The following is a 13890-nucleotide window of genomic DNA, read 5'->3' on the forward strand; positions in this document are numbered from 1 at the left end:
GGCTGGGTCGGGACCCATCCTCACCCCGCCCGCCACGGGGCTGACTGCAGAGCTGCACCCCTGCCGGGGTGGGGCAAGGTGGGATGTGTCTGGGTGACAGGTGTGTAACTAGTCATGTGCCCTTCTTTGTTCTTGCTGCTGGGAAATGTGGGGCTCAGGTGGCCGGGTCTAAAGAGGTCAGGCCCCTACGGCAGGGGTCTGGGTTCTCAACGCCCCCGCCTGCCACCCGTTTTCTCTAACCCATTTGCTTTCAAGCTGGGACACAAACTAATCAGGCAGCATGCTCCCGCCCATGCCAGCCTCGGGAGCCCACCCAGGGGAGTGAGAAAATCAGAGGGAGAAAAGCTTTGCTGAGAGATGGGCACCACAGCTGAACCTCAGAAGCTGGGTCCAGGCTGCCCGCCTGCAGGAGAGTGGAAGGGTGTCCCCAGTGTGGGGACAGCGTGTGCAAAGGCCCAGAGGAGAGGCACATCCTGGAGGGCTGAACCTTGAGGAGTAGAGAGAGACAGAGGAGGCAGCAAGCCAGACCACCTGGGGCCTGGGAAGTGAGCATGGACTTGAACCTGGAGCTGCCAAGACCCCTAAGGAGGTGGGTGGGTGGTCAGATGGGCATTTCAGGAAGTCAGTAGGACCTGGATTGGTGGGCGAGGCTGGGGCAGAGGTACCTAGTGGCAAGCAGCACTCCCCACGGATACGTTTGAGCACCAGCCCCTTTCCAAGCACTTTGATGCATCACTTCATTCAATCATCACAAGGGCTCTGTGAATTAGGTACTATTTTCATCCCCCTTTTAGGGCCGAGGAGACTGAGAACACTTGTCCCAGGTCACACAGGGTGTGGCTACAAAAGGTGGAGCCAGGCAGTGTGGCCCAAACCCAAGGCCCACCCTCCAGGCCACCCGGCCCTTGACCTGGTCCAGGCAAGAGGGGATGCTCTTGGCCACGCCCAGGGAAGGTCATGGTGGGCTAAGCAGGGGTCTGGGGTAAGCCGAGAGAGGATGAGGAACCTCCAGGTATTGAGCCAGGGGCCGCCAGGCGTGGGGGGTCCCGGAGGGTCCGTGGCAGTGCCCCCTGCCCCACACCAAGGGCCCGCCTCCCCTCCCTCCCTCCCGAGCCCTGCCTAGCCTGGCTGACAGAGAACAGATCTGTTGTTGTTGCCAGTGGGGTTTAATTCATCTTCACCGACTCTGTTTCTCTTCACATGCCCTCCATCCTCTCCACTCAGGCCTCGCCAAATTCGGTGTTTAAAAATAATCCTCAAATCTGGGAACAGCAGTCCCCGGCTGACCCAAGGAGTGGATGCAGAGATGCGTGCTTGACTTGTGATTCCGGAGGCAGTCAGCTTGGGGGGTCCTGCTCATCCAGAATGTTCCCCCTGTTATTTGAGATTTATCATTGGCCACCAGCTACCATTGTGGGTAGTTTACCAGTTTTCAAAGAAATAGAACCCGGATCAATAAATCGAATCTGTCTGTGGTAAATGTGCTTTCTGAGGAGTGAGGGTCGGGGGCTCCGGAGGCTCTGGAAACTCCTATAGTGCCAGGAGGGAGAGTGAGTTTCGAGGCTGGGCTTGCTTCCTGTCTGAGGCACTGAGTGGCTGTGTGACCTTGGGCAAGTCACTTCACCTCTCTGAGCCTCAGTGTCCTACTTTACCAGATGGGAGTTTGATATCTGCCTCATCAGGCTGTTGGGGACTATCTGAGATAACATGGTGAAAAGCCAGCGTCCAGCACCTGTGAAGAGCCCAGCTGGTCTAAGCCAGTCCCAGGGCGCAGCCCCACGGCTGCAGACCCCAGAACCAGGGCTGGGCCCAGGGGCCAGGATGAGGGATGCTCACTCTTTCAGCCCCAACTCCTACCTCTGCTGGAGGGGCTTCCCCCAAATGTCACCAGTGGGGGAGGGTCCCAGGTGGTGGCACCTGACAGCGTGACACGCCCAGGTCCCCCTCTGCGGACCCCACAGGGGGGCTAAGGTGAATATGGGGGCTGTTGGTGGTGTGCCCTCAGAAGCTGGCCCTCTCATGGAAACCTCACAGGGATGGCAGCCGCGGAGTTTCCAAAGCAGCTCTCCCACCGAGCCAGGAATAGAGATGCTGGCTTATAGCTTTCCTGTCTTCGGTCATTAGAAATGGAATTTTTATGTAACTTCCCAGTGACACATGGTGGGTTTGTTTTTCCACCACGGGTTCAGCCTTCAGTGCAAGCACCTAAGCTTCCCCGGGGGTCTGAGGAGGTGGGGCAGCCCCCACCTCCACCTTCGTCCCACCAACAGGGCTGTGGCTTCTGTCACCCATTGACTCATCCTGAGGCAGCCGTGGGTGGCCAGGTGGGGCGGAGGGCGCATGGCCAGGCAGAGGGGACTGAGCAGATCGCAGGGAGGACCCTGCTGGACAGGGGACAGACGAGTCACAGTGCATCACTGTGACGGGGTACACCTCTGCTGTGCGGGACCCACACATCCACAACAGGCCCTGTTGCTTCAGCGCCCCCAACGGGCCACGGGCTTGAGGCCGGTGCCAGTCGTGCTGGGAGTCTCACCCAGTCTGCGTGACCCACAGTTGGCCAGGCCCTGGCCCAGGACTCTCACAGTCGGATAGAGGAGGGCGTGAGGACCAGTCCCATAATGTAGAGCTGCTGGGCGCCCTCACCCAGGACCCCCCGGGTCCCTAGAACCCGGCCCAGTCCCTTTCCGGGCGTCAGCAAGTGGATAAGTGGGGGTCAGCAAGTGGATGTTGAGAGAATACATGAATGAATAAATGAATTAACACATTAAGGAGAGAAGAGATAGAATATGATACTCCTCAATGGAGAGACAAACTTCTTCCAGCTGATGGAATCAAGGCAGGCTTCCTGGAGGAGGTGGCATTGTAACAGCTCCTAAGGTGGTGCAGGATTTGGACTCACAGGAAAAAGAGGAGGGCACCCCAGGTGTGAGTGATAGCCCCCCTCAGTATACGCAGGACTTTGTAGGGAGTGGGAGCAGCAGGAAGGAGGGCTGGGCACCCCCACCCAAACATTTGTTCCATGAACCCACCAGCTCTCAGACTGGAGCCCCGGCTTAAAAAGTGAGCAACCCCACCTTTCAGGGGCTAGAAGGGCTTGGAGTCTGGACACCCGTCTTGGCCCTCGGCTTCCCCATCTGCGGAATGGGGCCACATGGCAGGGAGGACTCATCTCAGAGGACCTCTCGCTCCCCACCCCCGCGGTGCATTTTCCAGGATTGACCTTTAGGTTTCCCCAGTACGAAACCCTTTCCTAAGCACTTTCAAATGCTTTAATCTCCTTCAGCCTCCCAGGAGGGCCCTGAGGGAGGCAGGGAGGAGGCCCAGGCTCAGAGCAATTAAGAAGCTCACAGCCCTTGGGGGCGGGCCTGCTCCTGGGGGAGCAGAGAGGCCTTCACCAAGAGGTGGGCGGGTCCCCCCAGGGACTGACACCAACATCACCATGAGTAAGCGTTGTTATTAAGGCGTTCAGGCTTCGTCCAACAGCCCTGCCACCCCCTTTTCTTATTCTGGCTCACCAACCTTCCAAGCAGCTCTGACACCCTGGGTGCCTCTGTGCCACCCATGCTACAGGTGAGAAGCCCCAGGCCCCAGAGCAGGGGCAGGGCCTGGCTGTAAGCACCCTGTGTTTGGCTGTGAATCTGGCACTGTCCCCTCGGTCCGAAGCTTCTGGCCTCTGGGTTGCCCCCTTGGCTTCCTGCCCCGCCTGCCCGCTAGTCAGCAGGATTCAGAGCTGCCTTGGACCCAAGCTGGGGTCCCGGAGCTCTCCCTGATCAGGAGTGCCGTGAGGGTAGAGGGTAGTGTGCAGGACCTTGTTTGGCCTGGAGCCTGGCACATAGTAGGTGCTCAGCAAATTATTCCCCAGCCACATGCAGTTACAACCCTGATGGGGCTCTAGCAGGCCACACAGAGTACACAGAGGACACTTGGTCCTCCTCCGCAGCCTCCATTCCCAAAGCCCGGGGGCGGGGTGTGTGTGGGGGGGATGATAGTGAGGGAACCTGTCCCTCAGGTTTGTCCTGAGGTTTCAACAACCTGATATAAAGTAGCCACGGAGGGCCAAGGCCCTGCCTTAGGTGGCCTGTTGCTACCCACCCCTCCCCCCATCCTCCACTGGCCTCCCTGCTGCTCCCACCTCAGGGCCTTTGCACCTGCTGCTCCCTCAGTATGCAACGCTTCTTCCAATCACCACCATCCATCTCCAGAACTTTGTCATCTTTCCACACTGAGACTCTGTCCCCATGAAACACTCACTCCCATTCCCCCTCCCCCAGCCCCCGGCACCCCCCATCCTACTTCCTGTCTCTATGGACTTGACTGCTTTAGGGACCTCGGATGAGTAGAATCACACAGTATTTGTCTTTTTGTGTCTGGCTTATTTCACTGAGCGTAATGTCCTCAAGGCTCATCTGTGTTGCCGCCTGTGACAGAATTTCCTTTCTTTTTAAGGCGGAGTAATGTTCCACTGTAGTACGTGCCACGTAACGTTTATCCGTCATCCGTCGACGGACATTCGGGTCGTCTCTCCCTTTTGCGATCGTGAATCGTGCTGCTATGGACGTGGGTGTACAAGTATCTGCTTGAGTCTCTGCTTTCAGTCTTTGGGGTGCAACCCCAGGGACCTGATAGCCTTTGAACTACTCATCTGTGAGCTGTCAGCCCTGGTCACTAGAATGCAAGCCAGGGCAGGGACAGCTTCTATTGAGTTCCATCTCGAGTCTGTTTAGTTCATTGCCATGTCCCTAATGCCTGGAAGGTGCCAGCTGGATGCATGCTGGTGGGGGTGGGGTGGGGTTAATGGAAGTCACCGTTAGCGACACAGCAGGGAGGGAGACGTGGGTCCCGCCAGCCCCCTGAAGGTTCATGAGCTCGCCTCTAATCCCCTCGCTCACCACCGTTCTCATTCCCGTGCCCACCGGCCTCAGCCCGCTGGTTATTTCCACCACCTGAGCCATCATCCTCCTTTGAATAAGTCTCATTTTGCTGTGAAAAGAAAGGGAGATGACGACTGACTGGTGGGGGAAGGTCATTCATTCCGGAAAGGAAATTGGATGGCGGTGTTTCCATCATCCACGGCCTGGCCCCTGCTCCCGGCAGACTTGCTTCCCTGCCCGTGCCCATCCGGCCCTGCCATGGGCAGCAAAGCCAGTGTCTGCACCGCAGACAAAACAGCCCACACCCGGCCTCTCCCGGCTCTCGTTCGACAGGCAGCGCTCGACGAATCGATGCAAGCCAAACGATGACCAGTTGTGGCCAGCAGCCCTTGAACGTGCTCGCCGTCCTCTCGTTGCTGATTTCCGCAGGTAGAACTTCCATGATGCTTGGCAGGAGGCGGGAGGGGGAGGTGGTCCCTTCCTGGTGTCAGTGCTATAGCTCAGCCGGGCTTCTGGGTGCTGATGGGGCTGCCTGCCCTAGCATCAGCCTCGTGAGGGGCACATGTTTGTTGCTGTTTGGTGAGAACCTACTGTGTGCTGTGCCCCACGTGCCTGCCTCGGGGAGCTCAGCTGGAAGATTCTTGAGGACACTGTGGGGTTAACGGTGGCTGCCGGTAAGTCCTGGGAGAAGCCCTTACATGCAGTGAATTCTCTCCTGACCCCAGCAAGTCAAAGTCAGGCGGTGTCGTAGTCATCCCATTGTACAGAGGAGGAAACTGAGGCTTGGAGAAGGAACTGACAGCCAGGGACAACACAGCTAGTGCAGGGGCTGGATTCCAACCCAGACAGAGTGGTGCCGGGGCCTCATCTCCCAGCACCCGACCAGTCCCCTAGGCGGGCCCCCTGATCCCAACAGGGGGGCTTTCACCCTCCTGTTCACAAAGATGAACATGAACCAAGTCCTTTGGCTGCTCCAAAGCGAAGCTGGCCAACTGGAGAAGTGCACCCTACCTCCTGCCAGCAGCGCTGGCCCAGCGCGAGCCTGGTCTCAGCAAGGTGCCTGCTCTCGCTGTGTCTCTCCCTCTGTCTCCCTCTCTGTATCTCTGTGTCTCTGTCTCTGTCCCTGTCTCTGTCTCTCGTGCGTGTGTGCACCTATGCCCTCGTGCCCTCCTGCTCTGGCAGGGCTGTGGACACCGGCCTGCACCTTTGGGCCCCTTGCCCCTTTGCTGGGGGTCATGGTTCAGAAGGATGCCATGAAGGGCCCTGGGGTGGCAGAGAAAAAGCTAGGCCAAGGCCATGGGTCTGGGGGCCACTGTGCACAGAACTCCTTCCCTGCTGCTTTCTCACACAGTAGGTCATCTTGTCCCCTGGCAGAGAGGAGCTCCCCACCCATTTACAAATGAGGAAACTGAGGCTCAGACCAGGAAAGAGACCTGCCTGAGGTCACATGGTCAGTGGACACAGTCACCTGGCTGTTAAATGATGGCCATGCAGACCCTGAGCCTCGCAGGTGTGTGTGTGTGTGTGTGTGTGTGTGTGTGTGTGTGTGTGTGTGTGTGTGTGGAGGGGGTGATCGGGGTCCTATCTTGGACGCCAAGACCCCGGGACCCAAGAGTGGCTCTCCCCTGGGTGTTCTCTCTCCGCATGGGCCGGTTTTCCTGGTGACTCAGGAAACGATGGCCTCCTAACGACCATCGCCCTGCCCTCGGGCCCCAGGCACAGCCCCAGAGCCACGGTACACCCGTGCCTGGAGGCCGGAAGTGCTGTCCTTTATCATCCACTCTTTCGCTTACACCCTCCCTGCTCTAAGCGGGCCCTGCGCTTTGCTGTTCACAAATGCTTCTCGGAGCCCCCAGCCCCCGGGAGACCACTGGTCTTCCATCCAGAGAGGCTGTGATGGCCCAGGTGATCCTGTGCGCTCCAGGATTCAGACCAGCTGTCCTGGATCCGGGCCAGGACTCCTCGGGCTCCGGCACATTCTTCCTCAGGACGCAGCAGTGGCCTTGTCTTCGCACATGGTCAAAGCAGGTGGTGCCGGCTGTCCAGGGGTGGCTGGGGTGAACCACTGGGGACTTCTCCTTATCCCTTCCCTGGCTGGGCCTCCCTCCCCACTTCCATCTCTGCACGTCTGGCTCCTCTGAAGCCCAGCTCAAAGGCCCCCTCCACCACTCTGCTCCTTCCCTCCCTGGGTCCAGTGGCTGGAATTCACTTCCTGCCTCTGCCTCTCACCTTTAGCCTCTGGTACGTTGTTCCTCCAGGCCAGTGGGTCCCAAACCAAGTCTATCGGCATCCCCTGCAGGGCTTTCTAAGACTCAGGCTGCACCCCCCACCCCCAGAGTTTCTGATTCAGAACGTCTGCTGAGGGGCTTGAGAAACTGCATCTGTGACAAGTCCCCTGGGGATGCAGACGCAGCAGGTCAGGGACCACACTTTGAGACTTGTGCTCTCAACCTTAGTTTTCTCCTCTGTACAATGGGAATAAACGAGCTCAAATGAGATGGTGCATCCACCTGGGGCTTCCTTAGTGACCACTGCATCCATAAGAGGGTCTTCTGTTTCCCAGGGTCGAGGCTTAGAGCTCCCCTGACTCCTGAAAGGCTGAGACCCTTTTCCCGCAGTGACCCTACCCGTCCCCACGAAAGAGGGTGCTGTACTTTGGGGAAGGGGCCCAGGATTTCACGAAGCCACCCAAGCCAGCCTCGGCGCTCCAGCACATGAGGCCCACCCGCCCACCGGCCAGCGCAGCACAGCTGGGATCCCCTTGGCAGCCCCTGGCGCTGGGAGCTGTGTGGGCTGGAGTCTAATAACCTCTCAGCAGAGACAGAGCTCTCAATTAACTGAGGCGCTTCTGCAGAACTAGAGCCTTGGTGGCTGGAGAAATGTATTCAGCCTTGGAAGCCCCTTTTGAGCGATACAAATTAGATACAGCAGTCCCTTTTATGAAGATACTAATGAAGCTAGAGACAGCGGGCTCCAAGTTGTTTTCCACTGTTATGTTTGTTCAGGCTTTCACTCGTCTTTATCATCAGCAGCACAACTAGTAAATACTGTCCTGGGTTTTCAGCGTCATCAGTGGCTGAATAGGGGCCTCTGGCCTTGAGCCAGAAGAATGAGGGTCCAAGGCCAGGGCAGCTTTGTCGCCATGAGCTGGGGCCACCAAGGCAGGCCCTTGGGGACCTCCGGGTATAGGGCATCAGTTTAGTAGAAACCAAGATATGAGGGGACACCGCTTTCTCTACAAGTGGGACCTGGTTCTTGCACCCATGCCACTCACCACCCAAGCCAGCCTGGGCTTGTTGGTGAGTCCACCAACAGTCCGCACACTGATGGAGGAGTGCAGAGGCTCCTGGACCTTGGATCCAGGCAGGCCTGGGTTGGATTCCTGCTCCACCACCTCTAACCGGCTCAGGTAGGTCACTGTACACCTCTGAGCCTCGGGTTCCTCCCTCTGTAAAGTGGGATCCCAGACCTGCCTGCTGGGATGGCCAAGTGGATTAAATCTGATAGAGCCTGTGAAGCACATAGTAAGTGCTCAGTTAGTGTTGTTTCCTAATTGAGTGCCAGCTGTGTGCAGAGCCCTTGGAGGGGATCCACGTGAGGCTTAAGATCAGCCCTGCCTGCAAGAAGCTCCCAGTCTGGGCAGCACAGTATAAGCAGGATGGTAGCCAAGGGGGGCCTGGGAGGTGACAGGAGCCAGAGCAGTCTTCCTGGCAGAGGGGAGGCTCACACTGGACCACAAAGCCTTCCTGGCAAAGGAGAGGTGGGCAAAACCCTAGAATAGGCCAACCAGGCTCTGCCCATGGTCCTCATGGACTGGTGGGGGTCTTGGGCCAGCTGGGCCTGAGGAGGGACCCCACCAAGCCTGGTGACTGTCTTTTCCAGTCTTGTCCGCGCATTTCCGTGTCTGTGAGCCATACACGGACCACAAAGGCCGCTATCACTTTGGCTTCCACTGCCCCCGGCTCTCGGACAACAAAACCTTCATCCTCTGCTGTCACCATAACAACACGGTTTTCAAATACTGCTGCAATGAGACAGAGTTCCAGGCGGTGATGCAGGCAAACCTCACGACCGGCTCCGAGGGCTACATGCACAAGTAAGTACTGCGCTGGGGCCACAGCCCCACTGCCTTGGGCCCCAGTCAAATCCGGTGCCGCCAAAACACCCCAGCTTCCAGGCCAGCCATTGGGCAACCAGTGCAAGAATAGGTGGACCTGGAAGGAGTCTGGGAAAGTCTTCAGGTGACAGGTTTTCTGACCTGTTCTGCCCGCTGGACTTTAGCCTTCTTATCTGAGAAATGGGCATGTGATACCTGCCTCTCAGGGCTGCTGCGGTAGTTAAATGAGGTCAAGGATGTGGAAGACTTTCAGGCATGAAAGGTGCTTGGACCTGGAATCCACGGGGCCTGAGTTCCTTTTTCATTCATTATTTGTTCAACACATATTGGTTGACATTTCTGACCCAGAGATTAATCCCATGCAGCCCCTTTCCCTAAGGTGATTAAAACACATGAGACCAGGGCCCTGATGGAGGGGATATGAATGTAAAGAAAGAGGAGGAGTTTGCTGGTAGAAAAGCAGTGAGGATATGCTAAGTAAAGTCACGTAGGATGGAAATAGCATCCACTGATTTCTCTTACTATGAGTGAAACTGAGCATATTTCACATGTTTGAGAGTCACTTGTATTTCTTTTACTGTGAGATAACTATTTATGTCCTCTGCCATTTCCTATTGAATTTTTGGCCTTTTTCTTGTTTATTCACAGGAACTCTTTACATATGAAGGAAATAGGATGCATTGCAAATATTTTCTCAGTGTGTCTTTGAATTTGTGATGCTTTTATCCTCATGCTTAATTTTTAATTGTTATGTAATCAAATTGTACCCATTTTTTTTTCTTTTATGTCTGGTGGGGTTTGTATCATACAGAGAGAGTCTTTCACTACTCTGAGATTGTTAAAAATCCCCTCGTGTTGTCTTTTACGTCTTTTATGTTTTAATTTTTTGCCTTCAAATCTTTGAGCTGTCAGGAATTTATTTGGATGTAAGATTTTTTAAAAATTTTGATGTAAGTAATTTATTTGGATGTAAAGTAGGAATCCACATTTATTTTTTTCCCACATGGGTAGACAGTTGTCCTAACAGCAATCATTGAATTGTCCATCTTTTCCTCACTGATGCGAAATGCAAACTTATTGTATACTATAGTATACTAAATTTGAGTATCTGGGTAGATTGTGTTGGCTTTCATTGGTCTATTTATACATTTGCTAATACCTCATTTTGTTAACTCCTGTTGCTTTTGATGTGTTTTAATGTCTTTTTAGTCTATTTCCCCAGGTCTTTTGTCATAAGAACTTTAGAATTGGCTTTTGTAGTCTCCCTGCCCAAAAAAAAAAAAAAAATCTAGTTAGTATTTTTTACTGAGATTGTGTTAAATTCATAGATTAATTCAAGGAGAACAGACTTTTCATGACGTCGAATATTCCTATCCAAGAATACAATGTATCTTTCCATTTGTTCACATTTTCTTTTATAATGTTTTGGAGTTTTCCTCATATAGATATTGCACGTATCTTTCGTGTTTATTCATATTTATTTCTTTTCAAGCTTCTATTTTATAATGGGGTTTTTCTCCTACTATAGCTTCTAACCCAGGGGTCCCCAACCCCCAGGCTGCGGATCAGTACCGGTCCACAGCCTGTTAGGAACGGGACCGCACAGCGGGAGGTGAGCAGCGGGCGAGCGAGTAAAGCTTCATCTGCCGCTCCCCATTGCTTCCCATCGCTCACGTTACCGCCTGAACTATCCCCCCACCCAGTCCATGGAAAAATTGTCTTCCACGAAACCGGTCCCTGGTGCCAAAAAGGTTGGGGACCACTGTTCTAACCAACTGTTGTTTAAATGATAAAACCTAATGATTTCTAAATACGTATTATTTTACTCAGCCACCTTACTGAAACTTCTTATCTTTGTAATACTTTTTTCAGCTGATTCTCTTAGGTGTCTGATTATGCCATTTGCAAACAATGATAATCTCATCTCCTTCTTTCCAATTTTTGTGCCTCACTCCTTTTTCTTGTCCAATCGCGTTGGCTAGTGCCTCTAAAACCATCTTTAAAATTGTCAGGCAACCTTGCGTTCTTCCTGACTTTAATGGGGATGCTTCAGATATTTTCCCAGTAAGCCTGAAGCTGACTCTTGGGGTAGATGTATTTTTTTCATGGTGAGGAAAAGTCCACTTGGAAGGCGTGTTTGTTGAGTGACTGTTGAAGGTATTAGTGGCACTGCTGGGAGTGGTGGGGTGGGGGTCTGAGCCTCCATCTCTCTGTCTGATATTGGGGCTTGGATGTTTTGCCACCATGCCATGCTCACTTGGGGGAAGTTGCCTCTTCCCTTTGATCAGGCAGGAGATGCAAATCCCTTGACTATCTTCTGAATCTCTCCTCCTCCCACCAAGGCCAACTCCCCAGCCTTCCTTCCTCAAATGCATGGGTGCTTCCCCTGAATATCTTGCCATCTGCTCAGACCTCAGAATAATTCTGTGTGAAATAGTTCAGCAAGGCTTTTCTGTCACGAGGACTGGAATCAAGCCTGGAACTTGACCCAAGCCTTTTATAAGACCAAAGACTAATTCCCTGAGGGAGGAGGGCGGTGCCAGGGCTGGGGCTAGGACCCTGAAGTGTTGTCATTGCCAGCTGAAAGCCAGACAGAAGACAGAGGCTTGGCAAGACGGCCAGACTTCTCCAAGGCTCTGGCGACTGGTGTCTGGGATCCTTGTTTTGAAGCCCACAGGTTTCTGTGATCTGCACATTTACACAGGATTCACACAGAATTCCCCATCGTTTAGGCACAGTGGGTCCTGGCTGCAGGTAATGTAGAGTTGGACCACAAACCAGAGCCCTTCCCTGGGGAGGCATGGACGCACTGAGGAAGTTTAGCTTGGCTTTTATTCTGGCACCTCGGCAAGCATTTATGGAGCTAGCGGCATGGGGCCAGCTCTGTGCTCAACCCTCTGAAGCCACTTAGCAGCCCACCCTTGGCCCCCTTTACACACAGGAAGGTGAGGCGTGGAGAGATTGATAAATTGCCAGACTGAGGCAGCCAGTCAGGGTGGAGCTGAGAGCCAGCCTGGGTCCAGAGCCGCTTTAATAAATCTGGGACTTCCACCGATGGAGGGCCTAGAGCCAGGACCCCCACCGCGGCCCGGTGGACACCTGGAGCCTAATCCTCCTTTCTAGGGGCTGCTCTGTGCATTGTGAGACCCTGGCCACCATCCACTAGACGCTGAGCACACCCCCTCCCCACTGACTGGCTGTGACAACCAACCGTGTCTCCTGATGCTGCCAAGCGTGGGGTGCGGGACTCTCCCGGTTGAGAGCACTGCTCTGGAGGGATCCCTCCTGGTTATTCTCCACCGAGCTTCCTGCCATCTCTCTTCCCACAGACGTGGACGGAGGCCCAGAAGAGCTGGGCTGAGCTCCCCTCCCAGGCTGTTCTGCTCTCCTGGGCTTCACGAGGGAGGCGTGGTGCTTGGTGTCCTGTATCCCAAAGTGTTGAGGAGGGTGGGAGCCACACAGTCCAGAGGAATGAGCGTTTCCAGACACAGTTCCCTGCAGCCTGAGTGTGAAATGCCAGGGGAACAATGGGGCAAGGCGGGGGGGGCTGGCGGGATGGGGTGGGGCCTCGCAGACCTGGGGGCAGAGGGAGAGGGGCTCGGGCTTCCTCTTGAGGGTGGTGAGGGGCCCCACGAGCTTTAAGCTGGGCTTGTGCTCACGGATGGTGCATATGGTACAAGGACCTCGGACACTGCAGAAGTCATGAGGATGACTTGGCCAAGACCGGGGCCCTGTGGAGAAGACAGGCTGGGGTCACCCAGGAGACAGCCAATCCAGAGCTCAGATAAGAAGCCCTGGAGGCCCCCGTTTAGCTGCCTGAGCTGGGGCATCTTGGGGAGAAGGCCTGAGCCCAGGGAGCTGGGCCAGGGCCTTGCGTCCAGCCAGAGCTTGTGGCAGAGAGGGGACAACTGGAGGATGGGCCACTGGGTGTGGGAGGATAGGTTAGTGAATGGGTTGGGACAGGCCTGCCTGGCCAAGAGGTCCTGAGTGCTCCGGGTGTGTGAGGAGAGCCAGGTAAAGTCCACCTCTGGGACCGTCCTGCCCTTTGGAGCTCTGACCCTTCTGGGCAGGATGCCTTTGTTGTCTCATTAGTCCTCACAGCTACTCTGAGAGGAAGGAAGAAGGGGCTGGGCCCAGGCAGGTGAAGTCACCTGTTCCAGCCAGTCAAGGCCAAGGGACACCAGGGCCCTTGTTCCGGCCAGTGGGCTCTGCCACTCCCAGGTGCATCTAGAAAGCCAGGACTTGTACGATGGCTGGGGAATGTGCCAGACCTCAGCCAAGAGGCCAGGTGTTCCAATATCCCAGGAGGTTAGCGCCCACTGGCAGCCCATCTAGATGGACCAGCGCAGCTGTGACCCCCGTTGGGGCTTTGTGAAGATGCATGGGGCCTGTCAACAGCAAGGGCTGCCTGACATTTGCCTGCCCTCCCAGTGAATCAGCTGGGAGGCGGGGCTGGTGGCAGGGAAAAGGAGAGTACTTCTGATGACTTATTTATTTGTGTTTCTCTGGAGGAACAGAATGGTCTGTTTTGGTTCTGGCTGCCTGGCAGAAAGGCGGACAGAGCTAGGGAAGCAACCTCGCCAAGCCTGCCGCCACAGTGAGATGCCACTTCTAGCCACTTGGGCAGAGTCCCTGGTGTTCAGGAGTGTACTGCACACCCTCCCATGCCAGGTTCCGGCTGGGACACTAGCAGCAGTGACCACCCAGGGCCCTGAGCAAGCAATGGCAGCACCTATCCAGGGCACAGGGTGGCACGGGGTATGTGGGGTCAGCGGTCAGCTCTCTCTGGGGGCAGGGGACAACCCTCTGGCAGAGGTGGTATGAACTAGAGTCTTGTGCAGTGTGTGGGTGTCCCTTCACCAGGCAGATGGGCTGCCAGGGTTGGGAGCCTGGGGCAGG

At 55.3% G+C, this 13890-nt stretch overlaps 1 protein-coding gene across 1 annotated transcript in view; it reads left to right on the top strand.

The window, feature by feature from the left end:
• Nucleotides 1-5239: 5239 nt before the first annotated feature.
• Nucleotides 5240-13890, top strand: part of SHISAL1 (shisa like 1) — a 46935-nt gene continuing 38284 nt past the window's right edge. The window contains exons 1-2 of the mRNA XM_007453925.1: nt 5240-5303; nt 8757-8970. Coding sequence (XP_007453987.1) covers nt 5240-5303; nt 8757-8970 — 278 coding nt within the window. The remainder of the gene's footprint in view (nt 5304-8756; nt 8971-13890) is intronic.

Source organism: Lipotes vexillifer, unplaced genomic scaffold (assembly GCF_000442215.2).
Source record: "Lipotes vexillifer unplaced genomic scaffold, Lipotes_vexillifer_v1.1 scaffold382, whole genome shotgun sequence".
Taxonomy (NCBI): Eukaryota; Metazoa; Chordata; class Mammalia; order Artiodactyla; family Lipotidae; genus Lipotes; species Lipotes vexillifer.